Raw genomic sequence first — 18,024 nt, 5'->3', positions numbered from 1 at the left:
TTCTTTCTGGATAGACGGGAATAGGTCTGTGCTGGTCTTCGTTAAAATGATAATTAAACATGCTCATATCTTACCAAAACAAGATGTAAAAGACACAAGACGTAGAGGCCTCCTGGGTTAAATGGAACTTTCTTACTTTTGGGTGCCATTTTTATAGCAATTGGCTTGTGGGAGAACTTGGGAGAACCTGAAAGGATGCCTTTTGTGTCACTTTAGATATTCCTAAGAAAGGTGTCCAGTTGGAGTCTTTGGAGATTCTCGGTCATCCAGGTCATGGTTGTCCCAAAGGTGCTTTTTCAAAAGGCAACTGGACTTTCTTTGTTTTTCCTTGAAGAGGTTTCACTTCTCATCCAAGAAACTTCTTCAGTTCAGAACTGAAGAAGTTTCTTGGATCAGAGGCGAAATGTCTTCATGGAAAAACAAAGTCCAGTTGCCTTTTGAAAAAAGTACCTTTGGGGATATCCAGTTGTAGGTTATATTTACTATGAGAATTTTGGGAAGAATTGCCTCTTCGTTTTTGTCATCTCTTTACCTGATAAAGTGCTCCAAAATAACTCCTGCAGAATTCAGCGGGACTTATTTCATGATAAGTACCAAAAATTGCAGCTTTAAAGATTTTTTAACTCTTTCTACTTGCAGAATTTTTAGATGGTGGGCCAGTCACTAAGCAGTTGTCAGGAAAAAAGCAGATACTTTTTATCAAACTTAAAATAACAATGAATGGCAACAAAATCATTTCTAGAAACATACCGCCACAATATATTTGTTTTTCAACATCAGTGATGGTAGAGACTGGCCAATATATAACTACATGTAACAGCAGAACAGGCTGAACTTGGCTCAGCAGTGTTTTGCATAATTTTGCTTTCTTCATTCAGTTTAGCAATTATTTGCTGAGGAATTAAAATGGCCCTGAAAAACCAGTTAGCCAATTGGTCATGCTGCATTAAACTGAAATGAGTTTATCTTTTGCAATTAGAGGTAAATAGTTCCTTTCCAACCTTCCAGGATCTTTAAAATAGTTTATATTAGCTAAAACTCTTTTGATACCTGGAATTTTAATAGCTCTGGGACAATAAAAAAATATATTTGTGCATGCTTTTGTTTTATAAAATAATCTAGATCCAATTTCTGGAAAATCTTAAGTATTAGGGAAAAGGAAAAGATAAGGTATTGCAGATGACAGTATATGTCCTGTTTGAACATGCTGAAGATATTCATCAGGATTGTTGGGAACAGCCATGAAAATGCAAATAAATACATGGTACAGCAAAGTCTCTGATGACTTTTGAGTAGCACATTATCTAGATGATTTTTCATTTTAAAAAAAGATAATTTTTCCAGATAAAATTGGTGAGAAAGTTGCAAAACTTGCCAAGTTGCAAAACTAAACAAAAGTCTGAGTTGTCATTCAGTCAGTTTGGTTTATAAAGCAATAGCAGTGTTAGAAAGTTGCAAGAAACAGTCTTTCACTCTTCCCTATTTCATTCTGAAAACTAATACACATATAGAACAATCTAAAATGTGATTAGCTTTTTAAGCATAGTTTCATTTGATTATGAACTGTTAAATGTATTATATAACTATAGGAAAGAAAGTTGCTGCCTGTCAAATAGGACTATTAATTTGTGTGTGCTTTGCCCCTCTATTTTCATTATAATTGCTTTTAACCACAACTACGCCAGGAAAAGCTTTATCCAAGCTAATAGAAAATGGCACACTTATTCTTGATATGTGCTCCAAGATCAGCCCATGCTGTAAGGCTGAGCCATACTCTGAAATATTTTCCTATTTAACAACTGGAGGCAATTATCCAAATCTTATTAATATCAAAGAGGTAAATAAGGAGTTAATTAAGATTTTTTTTTTCCAATATAGACCTGTGCTGTGAATGTAACATTTAATTACAGAATCATGACATTCGGGACTATGTTGCTAGGCTTACACAATAGAAATTAGCAATTGTGGATCAGCATACTCTTTTTTGAAATAATGCCCATTTATATAGGAAAATTTGTTCACATAAATCATTTTGTAACAGTCTCCACAAAATAATCTGAGATCACTCATATTGAAAAGCCATAATTTAATTCCCTGCTGTTTGTTCAGAAAGTACCAGTAGACTGGGTTCATAATACATTCAACACTACTGTGACTTTATGCAATATGTCCGTTTTGTTAAATCCATGATGCACATACTGACCCAAAAAGGTTGCTGACCTGCATTTGGCAAATAGGAATTATATCAAGTCTGTGAGTATTAATGAAAAGAGCACCATTAACCTTTGCCAGCAATAGATATCAAAATTTTGTTCATTATAAAGCAATTTTCCTCAACCTAATACCCTCCAAATGAATTGTACATCTTCCTGAATTTCCAGCCAACTTGTAGTACTATACTACAAAATATATAAATGTGCACTATAAAAATGTTGAGTAGTGAAATCGTGAACTTAGGCTGTAAAAAATGGGGTTTGTGAAACAGAAAATCCTAAGAGTCTTGAATTAATTAATCACTAATTCTGTTGTTAATACCTGTTCAAGTTTACACCGATCTACTTAGCCAGAATAATATGCAATGACTTATTTAAAAAAAAAGTCTGTTTAAATCAATGGGTGACATTTATACTGAATAACAATTAGGGATACTGCTGATAAATGGCACATCAGTTTTGTACACTGGATTTTATCTTAAGGAAGATAAATGTGATGATGTTGTAACAATTTTATTTTATAATGTAGGATGATACCTTGTTGCTCTGATTGCTTCACTCATGTTTCATTCTAAACTTGATTTTTCCCCTCCTTTGTCACATTCCTCTAAACCAGGGGTATCAAACTCGGGGCATCACACCCTGGCCATCCTCACCCCCATTTTAACAAAGGGTGGAGGGAAGTCACAATACATCACATGACGACAACATGACAATGCGAGTTTGACACCCTTGCTCTAAACTTAAAACATGTTAAATATCCAGTTACAATTTTAATCACGTAAGTAACCTTGGATTTGGAGAGGGGAAAAGCTGGAATTCACATAAGCTGCAAATAAGCTATGTTATAGGTTAGTGCAGTGCATAAATCCTGTCAAGATCTGTGCTTGTATGGCCAGGAAATTCACAAACCACATGGCTCACACTTCAGGCCAGCCAATACATCATACATATAAAAACTATCAAGCAATTCAAACAGTTTGAATATAGCAAACTGAAAGAAAAAAAATCCTACCTATTCATTTGTGTTTTGTGAGTTACTTTTGCATGTAAACAATTTTTAAAAATTTAATTACTCCATATTAATATACTATTAAGAATGGAAACATCTAGAAGTTTAATTCTTAAAGCACCATTTTTGCCCTCAGATCCCTCTTGAAAATTTTAAATTAAAAAGTCTAAAGTATAGTCATTTGTTCTTACCACGCTATATTAGCAAAATACATGAGGGATTTTTGCAGTTGTGTGATAAAAGCATGCATACATCCCCATGTAACTGGGAGCACCACAATGCAAATGCCAAGGCAAAAGTGTTTAAAAATGTCAGCATATAACAACCTTGACTTCTTTTATCTGATAATCTTTATAACACTGGAGAACATGGAAAGGTAGAATGCAATGAAAACCATGCAAGCCACCTTCATTCGCTTCACGGTTGTACCTGTTTTTTGCACTGAAGAAAACCCATTCTTCATTCTGTTGTTCTGGAACCTTTCATGCAGAGGAATATTGGTGGTATCTAAACCGTACTTGCCTGGTCCACTGACTATGTGCTCTGCGGCCACAACAAATTTTAGTACGTAAAAATGCTGGGGTATGTCTTTAAGAATAGAAGTAGCAGGGCCCTTAAAACGGGTGCACAAGGGAACATGGATACGTGGAAGGACACAGGTAACATCACCTAAAATGTCCTCGTTGTGGGCTGAATGCTGTATGGGCTTGATGTAGTTAAAAAGTTGGGTCAGTGCATATTTCAATATTCCGATTGACAAGTAGGCAGCTTCCTGAATTCCATCCAAGAATCCCAGGAAGAGAGAGGTCACAATTTGCTTCATGATTGGTCGTAACATTATCTGATAAAATTCACTGTTTTCCTTGGGACAATTGTGCACAGAATGGTAAAGTTGTTGTTGTGTAGATGAAGCACCTGGCAACATTCTTTGTTTCAGGAGTACGAAAAGCAGTCCTAGAGTCCATTTGGCAGCATAATATTGAAAAGTATCGGCCCAATAAAAGCATACATTTTTCATTATTGCCTGGAAACACCACAGGATCTGGATGGTTGGGGCTAGCACATCTTTCCAGAGCTTCCTAAGCAGAATGCAACGCACTGTGCTTGACATCTTTTGGCTGAAGTGACACAGAATGACAATCGCAGTCACGTGGACAGTGATCCAATAGAAGATCAGCCTCCCTATTGTGGCCAGAGGATGCAGAAGCATCTTGTACAGTTTTACAAAAAAAGAATATATCAAGAAGCAAAGCACCATCAGCTGGGCTTGGGGAAGCCGTAAAGTCTGTTCTGCTCTCTGAGTCCTAATTTGCTTTCCCAATGGCTGGTAAACTACACATCCTTTATTGCCCAACATGTTGTTAAGTTGGGCACCTGATATGTAAGGCCATCCTCACTCCAGCACAAATGTCTTTCCTTCCCTTTGCATCTTGTTTTAAGATTCCTTCTTTGTAACTAGATATCGCATCAACAAGCTATTACATCAGAAAGAGAGCCAAATATGGGCATACTGAAGTAGGCTTACCAGGCTGAACACCAGGCATTTTATGACATAAGTCTTAAAAATAACCATTGATTCAAATGCCTGATTTTTCTTAACCTCTATAAAGGGGGAAGACATGGGTGGCTAGGAAGATGAGAATGAAGAAGATATAGTTAGAAGGTACAATGGGGACTTTAGAAATTTTATTGTAGTAGAAAGTTAAAATGAACTGTAGGATATGTGATAAGGTAAAGGTAAAAGTTCCCCTCGCACATATGTGCTAGTTGTTACCGAGTCTAAGGGACGGTGCTCATCTCGTTTCAAAGCTGAAGAACCAGCACTGTCTGAAGATGTCTCCGTGGTCATGTGGCCGGCATGACTAAACACTGAAGATGCACGGAATGCTGTTATCTTCCCACCAAAGCGGTCCCTATTTTTCTACTTTCATTTTTACATGCTTTCCAACTGCTAGGTTGGCAGAAGCTGGGACAAGTAACAGGAGCTCACTCCGTTATGCGGTGCTAGAAATTTGAACCACTGAACTGCCGACCATTCTGATCGACAAACTCAGCATCTTAGCCACAGAGACACTGTGTCCCCTAGGATATGTGATAGTTGGACAGAATATTGACAGGAAGTATTTAATTTCGAATATTTAATTAATTTATTATTTCAATTTATGTGGCTACCCATTTCAAAATCATGATCCTGGAAAACTAATAATGTAAAATAAACTATAAAAGCATAAAAAACTGGGAGAAAAAAACGCCACACCTAAAAACAGCAGCTGGAATGAAAACAGACCCATTCATCCCAGGTCAACATAAGCCAATATAAAGTCTCAACCTCATCTCCTGACTCTACAGTCCTGATAACAAAGCCAAGTTGTTAAAGCCTTAGGAAAAACAGATGGGGTGAGGGCCAATCTAGATTCTGGGGAATGATATTCCAAAGTGTAGGTGTTAGATACTAGCAACTGTTATAATGGTTTCCACCAAGGTCCTCTGTTCCAGTGGGACGAAAGATCTGACAGCTCCCTATAAAAGGGCTGCTGTCAGACTGAACTTTCGCTGGATTGTACATACATACTTGTTCTGTTACAATAAAGAGCTGTTGTTGCCTTTAGCCTGAGTGTGCCTTTCCATTACCCGATCTAACACTGGCGACGAGGATGGGATTGGAAGACAACTAGGCGAACCAAAATGAGCGTAGCAATCCAGCAAGTAAATCCAGCCCGGAACTCAGCACGGCTTTGAGCAGCCCCTTGGTCGGGCCTCTGCTGATGGTTAGGTCGGCTTCTGGGCTGCCAGGTCATCATGGGATGCTTGCTTCTGCAAACCTTGGTGATGTGCCCCTTTCGTTTGCAGCCTTCCTTCTGATTATGAATATTAAATTTGTGCCGGCGGACATGCTTAGACGGCTTGGGAGCGTAGTGTGTCCTCAGCGTCTGTTGGCGCACTGACCAAGCAACCGATTGTAGCGGTGTTGGTTCAGATATGTGTTTGGCTGTTTCGAACATTTCCCGTCCATAGTAACCCAGGAACATGTTCTTCTTGTGGCCTTCAGAAAGGCCCATGTGGTCGTTGGCTTCGAGGAAGCAGTCGAACCTCAGCATATACGATTCCCAGTGTTCGGTGACTGAGTCGTATAGAGTCGGTGGGCGTGCATGGGCATTTTGTGTTCAGAGGGCGTTTTGAGTTTGCCACTCAAAAATGGCTGCTCAAAGCCACGCTGAGCTCCAGGCTGGATTTACTTGCTGGATTGCTACGCTCTTTTTGGTTCGCCTAGTTGCCTTCCAATCCCAGAAGGAAGGCGAACCTCCTCTGGTAAATTAATGTCCCACACACTGGTCTAGTATAAGTTCGCCTAGGCCTTGGAACTCGCAGTACATTGCGGCACTAAGGAAGGCCGTAGTGTACTGCAAGTTGCCTTGGCGCAGGCATACCAACAATTGCCTGTAGATGGCACTACGGCATTGTTACGCACAGGGGTGCATTCAAATGTAACCGCCTGCAATTAGGACTGTTCCAAAGCGTCATGGAATGGCTTTTGCAGGGGATTCCAGGAGTCGTCCCCTATTTTGACGGTATCTTGGTATTGGCTGCAAATGAGGCGCAACTTTTCAAACGTTTACGAACTGTTTTGACCAGAATTAGAGACAAAGGCCTCCGTCTCAAAAAAGAAAAATGCCAAATTAATGTGCCAAGGGTTGAATTCTTAGGGTACCTAATCGATGGCTCTGGGATTCATCCAACCACTAAAAAAATTAAAGCAATCCAGGACGCCCCTACACCTCGCAATCAAACCGAGTTGCAGGTGTTCCTCGGGTTCCTTAATTTCTACAGCGTCTTTCTTAAACAGAAAGCCACCGTTGCTAAGCCCTTACATCGTCTCCTGGCGAAGAACGAGAAGTGGTCCTGGGGCAGAGCCGAGGCAGCTGCATTTGCCACGGTAAAAAGACTTCTGTCAGTAGACACATTCCTGGTGCAGTACAGCCAGAACCTGCCACTGGTGTTGACTTGTGATGCTTCCCCGTTTGGCGTCGGAGCCGTCCTCAGCCACCGCATGCCCAATGGAACCGAGGCTCCCATAACCTATTACTCAAGGACCTTGTCCATTGCCAAGCGGAACTACAGCCAGCTGGACCGTGAGGCTTTGGCTGCAGTGGCTGGTGTAAAAAGGTTCCATGAGTACCTCTACGGCCATGATTTCAAACTAATTATGGACCACAAACCACTACTGGGCTTGCTGTCTACCGACTTACTCCTGTGTCATTATCGCCACAGATGACCAGATGGACTATTTTCCTAGCGGCCTAAACCTATCGTCTCGTCCACCGACCAGGCTCCACTTTGGGGCAAGCCGACGCCTTGAGTCGCTGCCCGCTGCCAGAACTTCTTGCAGACCCTACCCCTGAGATGCCAGTCCTTCTTATTGACTGCTTAGAGATTGGTCCTGTCTCGTCTAGTGACATTGCCCGCCACTCTGCAAAAGACTCCACCATCAAACAAATTTCGAACTGGGTGTGGAGGGGGTGGCCCAAGGGGCCTGTGGAGTCTGATTTAAAAATGTATTATTGTAAGAGAGATGAATTGTCTGTTATTAATGGCTGTTTGCTGTGGGGGCACCGCGTCATTGTTCCACCCAAACTGCGTGTTGCAGTATTAGAGGCTTTACACGTAGGGCATCCTGGAATTGTCAGGATGAAGTCTTTGGCCAGGAGTTACGTGTGGTGGCCTAACATAGACAGGGAGATAGATGAATGGGTGGTTACCTGCACACCGTGCTAGGATTCCAGACCAGCTTCCCCAGAGGCGCCCGATAAGGAGTGGGAGCGAACTCAAGCACTATGGTCTAGGGTGCACATTGATTTTGCTGGCCCAGTTCATGGCCAGGCATTCCTAGTACACCTGTGGACGCCTACTCAAAATGGCTAGAGGTAGTCCTCATGACCTCGAGAGGCAGTCATCAAGATACTACAGAGACTTTTCTCCACACACGGCCTGCCTGATGTCCTGGTCTCTGACAATGGACCCCAATTCACGGCCATGCAATTCGAGACCTTCTTAGCAGCACAGGGAATCAGACAAGCCCTGGTTGTGCCATTCCATCTGGCCTCCAATGGTCAGGCGGAGAGAATGGTGAGATCTGCAAAAGAGGCCCTCTCTAGGATGGGCCCGGGAGATTGGCAAACATGAGTTGACCACTATCTTCTAATTCAACACTTCACGCCAAGTGCCACTACAGGGAGAAGCCCTCTGAGCTTCTCATGGGTCGCTGGCTAAGGTCCCACTTAGACCGGCTACACCCAAACTATTCTGCCGCATTGCCCCCAGACTCCACAAGCAAAATTCGGAATTTTAGCATAGGGGATTCAGTTTACGCCCACAACTACACCGGGGGAACTCTGTGGATTCCTGCCACAGTGATAGGCATCACCAGCCCTCGCTCTTATCTCATAGAGTTTGAGGATGGTCGAAATTGGAGAAGGCACATTGACCAACTCCATGGCTGCCTCTCCCACTCTTAGGCAGTCAGAGGTAACTCCTGCTCGAGTTAGCCAAAGCCCTACCCAAAAGGAGCACAAATTCACTCCTTCCACAGCCAACTCAAACCCGAAGACACCGGAATATTTACCTACTTGTGTTGCAGGCCTGCAGCGAGCTCCAAGCGAACCGGCTCTAGAAACTCCAGCCGCGGCCTGTGAAAGGTTCCAGGAGCTTCCACAAAGCAAAGTTGCAGAGCAAATAGGTCCGTCCGACCTGTCCGAAGAACACCCTCCGACTGAACTGCGTAGGTCTGTCAGAGCTACCCAAAAGCCCGCCTGCCAACATGACTATATTACCAGCAGGATGTTTCCATCTAAGAGGGGAGGGGTGTTAGATACTAGCAACTGTTATAATGGTTTCCACCAAGGTCCTCTGTTCCGGCGGGAACACAGGTTTAATCTCATTGATTGAAGGATCTGACAGCTCCCTATAAAAGGGCTGCTGTCAGACTGAACCTTCGCTGGATTGTACATACTTGTTCTGTTACAATAAAGAGCTGTTGTTGCCTTTAGCCTGAGTGTGCCTTTCCATTACCTGATCTAACAGCAGGCACCACAACAGAAACAGTTATCTTCCTAGGTTGTGCCAGATGACATTGCTTATACCCGGAGATTCCTCTTTTGCAGACCCAGTGGGACAGGTAAATAAAATCTGGAAGTGGTGATTCCTGATTTTTTCTCATTCAGCCTTCTTCACCTCAACAGTATTTTCATTCTCCCGTCTTGTTCTCTGTGAATATTTGTGCCCTGTTCTTCAGGAAATCTTGGATTGTTTCCAATTTTTAAAATTTACTAGCTTAAAAAATGAGGATATGACAAATTCCATTCATCATGTTCCTGTGTGTGTGCGCAGACATGTGATTGTGTATACATACGGAACTGCTTTAAATAAACTTGACCTCTAGTTTGTTATTCTATTCTATTCTATTCTAGTTATGGAAGTTCCCAAGAGAAGTTAATGCTAATTTTCATTGACATTCTTTTTTTAACATGACAGACAACATACAATCCTATGCATTACAAATACTATATCTCTATGGAACATCCTGCTATAAAACTGACATTTTGTTTTTAAAAAAGCATGCTTCACAGAGATTTTGGTGACTGCGCTTCAGAATAAGAGTAAGACTTCAAAATAATCAAGAGTTTATACAAGCTTAGATGTTTACATTTCTAAGATTGTTTTAAGTTTAGAGGGTTGTGTACTCTGCTTCTGGCCTGCTAATGCATGCAAGTCCAGAAGTTGTGTATCTTCCAATACTAAAATGCTAGTAACGTAGAAGGCTATCAAAGAGAACCTTCCAAATAAGTCTGAAGTTACAAGTTTGGGCTGGATTTTGGAACTTTTTGTTGAGCTACATGAGGAGTTGACATTTCCCCAAGGAACCACATGAAAAACTGGAACTGTCTTGGAGGGCCACTGCTGCCACCGCCCCCACCACACGATTAAGACCAAGATATAATTTTCTAAGAGCTTGATTTCGAAGGTACGTTATTTCACAAGCAATTCCACGTCAGCTTTAATACGAATGACATTCCTAATTGGACCTTCGCTATGCAAACCCCTCTTCTGCATTATTGAAGCTCTATCAGCACCCGTAGTCCCGCCCCACCAGCAATGGTATCACTTCCTTCTACCCTCCTCGCGACATTTCCCTATGCTGACGTACGAAGGACTTGAAAGGCGCATGCGCAAAAGCCCAGAAAGGCGTTTCGCCGTACCTCCCCGCGAAAAGGAGATAAATAGCGCATGCGCGGCCTTTGTCTTCCCTTCTGCGTCGGCTCGGAGAGAAAATGGTAGGTGGTTGTACGGGGGCCTGCGATATGTAATCTGCTGCCATCGTTTCGAGGGTGTCTCTCACGTGTAAAAAGCCAGGTTTTTCTTACTCATATTTAATTAAAGGTACCCAGATAAGTATTTTGGGAGTAATTATGTCCTCGTTAGATGAGAGACCCGGGCCTATTAAGGGTCTAAGAATTGGCCTAGTGTCAAATCATTAGTTCTTTCTCCCTTTAAACGCACAGAATTAAGGATTTAAATTAAGACCGTTCCTTTATGGAGGCTGGCTGGATTATTTGAAGAACTTTTGCCTAGTTATTCAGGATATTAATGCAACAGCAGCTATTCAAATTGGGGCCTAGCTTATTTGTCAAGACCACAAAGTGACTTTATAAAGCTTTGAATAGGGTGATTTGTGTGTTTACTGAATCCGTCCATTAATGGATGGGATTAGTGGCTATAGTATTAAGATTTCTTTCCAGTTGTGTGGACATTATTTGCAATGCTGTGCCGTGATGTATCATTTGCATGGCCAACGTACTTGCCCCCCAAGTGTTATTGCCCTTTAGAATGATTAAATATGTGAAACCCCTGTAGGATTACCTGTTTTTCCTCCAATAGAATTGTAGCACATGGGAGGAAAGTCTCAATTTTGAATGTGATTATGATTCTTTTAAAAAGTTATCCACATACTCTGTTCATAGGGATGAGAAAAACAGACGATCAGAGAAGCATTTATATGTCTGTGCAATTCTTGTCCACCAAAAATAAAACTTTCCACAGTCCCCTAATGCTATTTAAAAGGGCGTCGTTGCTATAGGGGAAAAAATAGTGCAGACAACTTGGCGTTTTTCTCAAGACATATACCTAATAAGGACAATTGATAAGAGAAGTGAGCCTTTTGAAGTAAAATGTATAAACTTTCTTTATGGGCTAGTAACAGTAATGCTTACGTTGCTTTATGCCTCAAATCTTAAAATTATTGTAGAGGAAGGATTCTAAAATAAGTGGAATGCAACCTACTTTCTTATTAAGTGGAGGTTTGTTTTCTGCTTAAAAGGGGTCCATGATTTGAAATAATTAGTTCAACATGAGGAAATTGGTTTTTTTTTCCCTAGTCGCACCGCAAATTTTCAGCTCCCAGGCATGGCTCTTTGGGCTTCCTGCCCCGTAAACGCAGTTCTCGCCATCGAGGAAAAGTGAAGAGTTTTCCTAAAGATGATGTTAGCCAGCCTATCCATCTCACTGCCTTTCTTGGATACAAGGCAGGCATGACCCACATTGTCCGAGAAGTTGATAGAGTTGGGTCCAGTAAGTATTCCTTTACTCCGTGAATTTGGGGTGGGTGGGTGGGAGTGAAACGGGTGTTTGCCACCAGTGCTTAAGATGTATACGATTAAGATGTAGCATCAAGATATCTTTCTGATGGAGATTAGTTAGACTACAATTGCTTAGCCAGTCAGCCTGCAGTTGGAGTACAGTTGGGAAGTCTTACTTATGTTCTGATTGTCTTTCTGATTGTGTAGTGGTTTAACTTTTGTATAGGTATAAGAAAACATCTTTTCATCCTTTTTGAGTTTCCCATGGTAGTTTTCGCTAAGGTGTTTAAATTAAGATGGGCATCTATAAACTTTATAAATGAAATAATTTAACTTGCAGAACTCGAGGATTGGATTATTTCTGTGTGTAGCCTTTTGCATTTCCCATTAATTATATAAAAAAAACTTGGTGCTTTAAGGATAACTTCTGTAACATTTGATTCACAGAGGTGAACAAGAAAGAAGTTGTAGAAGCAGTTACTGTGGTGGAAACCCCGCCTATGGTCATCGTTGGGATTGTTGGCTATGTGCAAACTCCCCGTGGCCTTCGCACCTTCAAGACTGTGTTTGCGGAACACATCAGTGATGAGTGCAAGCGTCGTTTCTACAAGAACTGGTATGTTAATTGCATTTTCCTACGTGGGAAAGTACAAAGTTTATAAGATTTGGCTGTATGATACTTCTGCCAGGGATTACACTATCTTCTGGAACTAGACCACTGAAAACTATACTGAAGGGTCTGCTCCTGTTAGAAATGAAACACCTGCACTACACATGATGATTTTCTCGACGGGCGGACATAAGGAATCGCCTTTGGCGTTTGTTGCTGATTGTCGAGTGTACTGAGTGTAGTTTCTATCATCCGAGTGATTTCAGGGTGATATAGTTTAAGAATTTCTGATGTATTCTTTGATTTCTGCCATATATAATTGGCAAATGAGTGATGATTCAGGAAGTTATTTTCACCAGCACATTTGGAGTCTTTCATATGAAGTGCAACTCTCACCTATACATGTAAGGTAGTTAAAGTTAAAGTGAACCTGACATGTAATGTAAGACAAGATTATTTCCGTACATATTAATGTTCTTTGGTGTTTGTGGCAGCTCCGCTCAGCATTGGCAGGTTGGCCATTGTCTGATGAGCTCCAGGCTCCGCTTGCCGGTGGAAAAGACTCCTTAGAAGCTGGCAATGAGCCTATTCAATCCCCTGGCGGTTTCTTCCACTCAGCCACCTCCCTGGGTGGGCTGATGAAGGACTGTGCCAATCCCCTCTGTGCTCTGCTCCTTGAAGGCATAAGTCCAAGAAGAAGGCCTTTACCAAGTACTGCAAGAAGTGGCAGGATGAGGAAGGCAAGAAACAGCTGGAGAAAGACTTCAACAGCATGAAGAAGTATTGCCAGGTCATCAGGGTTATTGCCCACACTCAGGTGAGTACTTACCTGTTTTCCCTCCATACACGGGTTTAGAGACACTGAAGTCTTATCCATGGAATTGCTGCTGTTATTGCTATTATTAAATTGATAGCTGCTTAAGCATTTAAAAAACACTTTGTACAGCACACTTGCCGTGTGTTCTATAGGAACTAGATTGTCCAATTGGACATTTATTGGTATAGGGTTTCCTGCCTAGGCATGGAGTTGGACTAGAAGACCTCCAAGGTCCCTTCCAACTCTACTATTGTATTGTATTGTATTTCATGGTAAAATATTATTTAACTTCCCTGAAGGATTTCAATTTTGTTGAGTATTTCACACTATCTATTTTGTTACTTATTCTTCTGCCTCTTATTCATCTGGGTCTTGCTTATAAACAAACCGTTCATCGATTTTGGCAAGAGAAAATAGTTGGGAATAATGCTGGTGCTTTTTTATTTTTGCTTTTTTAGCACACAGGGCTTTGAGTGTGGCCTATTCTGAGAACAAACACTCATTCTTCATCTGGATGATTTCATTGAAGATGTTAATCTGATGGCAGGAAAAATTCACAGATGAATAAAAAATGAAGCCTCTTGCACAAACTATAATATTGCTTCTGTTGGTCCATCAGATGCGCATGCTTCCACTCCGGCAGAAGAAATCTCACCTGATGGAAATCCAGGTGAATGGTGGCACCATAGCTGAGAAGGTGGAATGGGCCCGAGGAAAGCTGGAACAGCAGGTGCCCGTCTCCACTGTCTTTGGCCAGGATGAAATGATAGATGTCATTGGAGTCACTAAGGGCAAGGGATATAAAGGTAACTTGCTTTTAGGTAAAACTATAGTGAAGCTGGTTTTTCAAAGCTATGTAGGTTCTGGGGTAACTTGACTTATGTTGAATTGTGACAAGGAGAGCAAACTGATCTGCACTAAAGTACTGCTCAGTGATGAGGACATGGAATATGCACTGGGCACAGTGCCTGAGACCCATGAGGAGTTTATTCCATGCTGCCTTCCTTCTGAGAGCAGCATCATAATGAAAGGAGGGAAGGGAACAGGGTGGTCATTAAAGAACTACAGAGGCTTCCTGGGTAGTTTAGTTTTGTTTTCAGTACTTTCTCCTCAAAGAACTAGTAATTAACAGTAACTTGACAAGTTCTGTGCTCTTATTCTTAGGTGTCACTAGCCGATGGCATACAAAAAAATTGCCCCGTAAAACTCATAGGGGCCTACGTAAAGTAGCTTGCATTGGTGCATGGCATCCTGCTCGTGTGGCCTTCTCTGTGGCTCGTGCTGGTCAGAAGGGGTACCATCACCGTACAGAAATCAATAAAAAGGTAAGTGGGTGTGCTTTAACATTTTGCAGCCTTGAGTTGGTGCCCACCCAGGTTGAATCATTATTGCCACAGTCCCTTGGCATTGGCTGTACTCATTACAGTTAGTATGAGTTGAAGTACTATTACTTCTACTTTAAAAGCTTCTGTTTGGTTTGGGAGAATTCCAGCATATTGAGTGAGTTTGGATTTATAATTTTGAAAGGCATAGGCAATTGACGTACATTATTAATTGAAGAGTTGCAGTGCACTGTCATTTGTTGGTATTACAAAAGACGAATATAGTTAAATTGCTGTAGAAGAAATGTTATTCTACAGAGCGTACCATATTTTTGGGATTATAAAACGCACCTGACTATAAGACACATCTAAATTTAGAAGAGTAAAACAGCAACCCCAAAAAAGTGTTTTGGCCTACATGTGCCCCATTTTCAGCCTTTTTTCGATGCTTATTGGACCCATTTTGGGGGCTTTTTTGGCCCCTTTTTAGGCTTTTGGGGGGGGCAGTTGAGGCTTTTTTTGGCCTGTTTTTTTTTTTTTAAAGCCTTGAAAATGGACTGAAAAAATCCCTGAAAAAGGCAGAAAATAGGCCCAAAAACAGGTCGTGCAGAAGCCAAAAAATGGTCAACTGGTGGGCAGGGCTTCGGCAATATTTGGTCTATAAGACGCACAGACATTTTCACCCCCTTTTGAGAGACAAAAAAGTGTCTTACAGTCCGAAAAATACGGTAACTATATGTGTGTAAAATGTTTAGCTAATATCAAATCTTTGATGGCAGTTGACAGAAAAATCCAGTGGATGCTAATCAGAAGTCCACAAATGATCATACAACTTTCAGATGCATTTTAGTTTGCAGTTTTCACTCCATATTTGCTGATGGGCTTTTACCTACATGGGTAACAATGAGTATGGATTGTTCTTCAGAAAGTATTTCTGTATTGGTGAACCTTCTTTGCTGTGTATTAATTTTTTAGATCTACAAGATTGGACAAGGTTACCAGATCAAAGATGGCAAGCTAATCAAAAATAATGCTTCAACAGAATATGATCAATCTGACAAGAGCATTAACCCTCTGGTGAGTTGTATTTAAAAGTTGGAAATTAAGCAAACTTTTGAGTAGTAAAGATAAGGTAACTGTTTTAATGGAACAGAATGGTGATTAGTACTGTTAGATCTGCACTATAATAGTTTTTATTATCCCTTTTCCTTAGAATGTGTTTTGGTAGTTTTTATTTGATCATTAGATGCTCTGGATTCTTTGCCTTGAAAAAAACCTAATTGAGTTTTTGGTAGAATCTCACTGGGAATAAGGGAAACTGGCTTAAATGGTTTTAAAAACAATTTTTTTAAAAAAAATCCTTACCACACAGGGTGGATTTGTCCATTATGGTGAAGTTACCAATGATTTCATTATGCTGAAAGGATGTGTTGTCGGGACCAAGAAGAGAGTTCTCACTCTGCGCAAGGTGAGTGTTTCAAAGTGAAGTTCCTCTGTTTCCTTCACCGGAAAGTAGTCAGACTTCCAACAAGCATTTACCATCTGCAGAAATACCCCCTAGACAGACAGTAACTGACTTAGTTACATAGTCTAATTCTAATCATGTATGTAAGGAAAAGAATGATTTAAGCATGGAAGCACTCCTAGGCTGCTCACTTATTTTATGTCTGAATTCATCCCTCTTGCACTAGGATTGGGTGGAGCGCTCAAATAGCATCAAGCAGTTACTGTAGAGTTTGCATGTGTACTCCAGCCCTTTCTAATGTGGACTCCTGCATATCTAGTAATGTACAGCTAGGAGCTATGCTACCTAGAATTCCAGGAATTGTAGCCAAGAAATTGGAGAGCTCTTAAGATATGTGCAGTGGAAGCTGTAGGTTTGCTGTAACATTAACTGATTTGAATAGGGGCTAATGAGATTTCCAAATTGACTCTTAATCAGGTTTTTTTTCTAATCCTTTCCCTGTGTAGTCCTTGCTTGTGCAGACCAAACGTCGGGCCCTGGAGAAGATTGCCCTGAAGTTTATTGATACCACTTCCAAATTTGGCCATGGACGTTTCCAGACAGCAGAAGAGAAGAAAGCTTTCATGGTAAGAGTTATTTCCTTTCAATTTGTTACCTCAGATAATGGTTTTGCTTTGTCTTTTTGTGTGTGTCTTCTGTTACTTTCTGTATCTACAGCATAATTCATTCCACAGTGTAGAGAGTAACTGTTGGGGGTCTGGGTAATAATCAAGGCTTGTATAAATTTTACTACCTAGATGAGTTGTGACTTCAGAATTCTGCTTTCATTATTGATAAAGATTTAATATAAATTGGAAGCTATACTGTTATTCTAGTGAAGATTATCTGGAATGGATGCCCATATGGCTTTCTTACCATTTCTGTAGTGCATAACTTAAATTGTGACAAGTGGAAGGAAGTGATTACATACCTGAAAATTCAACTCTACAGTTGAATTGCTTTATACTTTAGTATAAGAATTGAGAGCTGTACATACACTTTGCATGCCCATTCTCAAATTAAGATTCTCTCTGCTACGTAGAAAATTAAAAATGAGTTGCATGTTTTTTGCCTTTAAAACTGACAGATTTATTATAGAGGAACCTACCCGAGTTTGAGATCTTAATTGGGAGTTGATTTGGTCCAATTCCTAAAGCAAATTTATTCTCTTTGCCTTCCTTGGCAAGTTTAACAAATTTACACTTTCGGTATTTTAACTATTGGAGGTGTAAAGGTGTGAAACTTGCTATGTAAATATAGCTGCTGAAGTTGTTTTTATAGGTCTCCATCTAGCATGTTTAAAAATTTCCAAAACCAACATACATTAGATGTAGTTCACTAACCACATGACTAAACTTCAGACAGTGCTACATCAGGTGTCCAGTAGGTGGCAACATACTCTCACTAATTGCTGTTCAATGGAGTATTTTTGTCTCTTCAAAAAGGAAAAACCCCACCTAAAGCATCCTTACTGGTATCTAATATGTAAATTGAGATTTTTTTTCTCTCTCTCTCTTTTCAGGGACCACTCAAGAAAGACCGTATTGCCAAAGAGGAGACTGCTTAATATCTGGTGTATTGTGATTTTCATCTGTAGTTTATAATAAAACTACAAATAAAGTCTTCGTTTTGCCTTGTTCTTATAGAATTGTTACTGTTTATCAAGTGTTAAATTAGGCTTTAATAGCAGATTGCTTAATACCAGCAAGTATTGATCTATATGCAAAGTAGTTGTAATGTCAAGGAAAAAATAAAAGAGTAAGTTGATACCTGATTCTGGAAGCCATTGAGCTATATTAATTGAAATTTATTTGGCTTTCCAGTGTTTAGGAAAGACTGTCTACTGAGGAAATATTTGCAATTGATTTTGACAGCTTTTGTACCTGAAACAATATATTGGATTTCATTAAGGAAAA

At 40.6% G+C, this 18,024-nt stretch overlaps 1 protein-coding gene across 1 annotated transcript; it reads left to right on the top strand.

Moving 5' to 3' along the window:
- Positions 1–10,407: 10,407 nt before the first annotated feature.
- RPL3 (ribosomal protein L3) lies at positions 10,408–17,747 on the top strand. Its single transcript, XM_081956663.1, has 10 exons — positions 10,408–10,553; positions 11,655–11,847; positions 12,303–12,471; positions 13,147–13,282; positions 13,902–14,088; positions 14,447–14,607; positions 15,580–15,681; positions 15,977–16,072; positions 16,576–16,695; positions 17,631–17,747. Exons 1-10 carry the CDS (start codon positions 10,551–10,553, stop codon positions 17,673–17,675), a joined length of 1,212 nt encoding a protein of 403 aa, XP_081812789.1. The 5' UTR covers positions 10,408–10,550; the 3' UTR covers positions 17,676–17,747.
- The last annotated feature ends 277 nt before the right edge of the window (positions 17,748–18,024 follow it).

The sequence above is a fragment of the Natrix helvetica genome (genome assembly GCF_964273705.1).
Source record: "Natrix helvetica genome assembly, chromosome: 6".
NCBI classification, from domain to species: Eukaryota; Metazoa; Chordata; class Lepidosauria; order Squamata; family Natricidae; genus Natrix; species Natrix helvetica.
The sequence above is the reverse complement of the archived record's forward strand: the minus strand, read 5'-3'. Positions and strand labels throughout refer to the sequence as shown.

Bases quoted from the DNA above. Each gene is read 5' to 3' on its own strand.
- RPL3 (XM_081956663.1), top strand. The intron at 11,848-12,302 runs GTAAGTATTCCT...TTTGATTCACAG, and splicing joins AGTTGATAGAGTTGGGTCCA to AGGTGAACAAGAAAGAAGTT. The intron at 13,283-13,901 runs GTGAGTACTTAC...TTGGTCCATCAG, and splicing joins GGGTTATTGCCCACACTCAG to ATGCGCATGCTTCCACTCCG.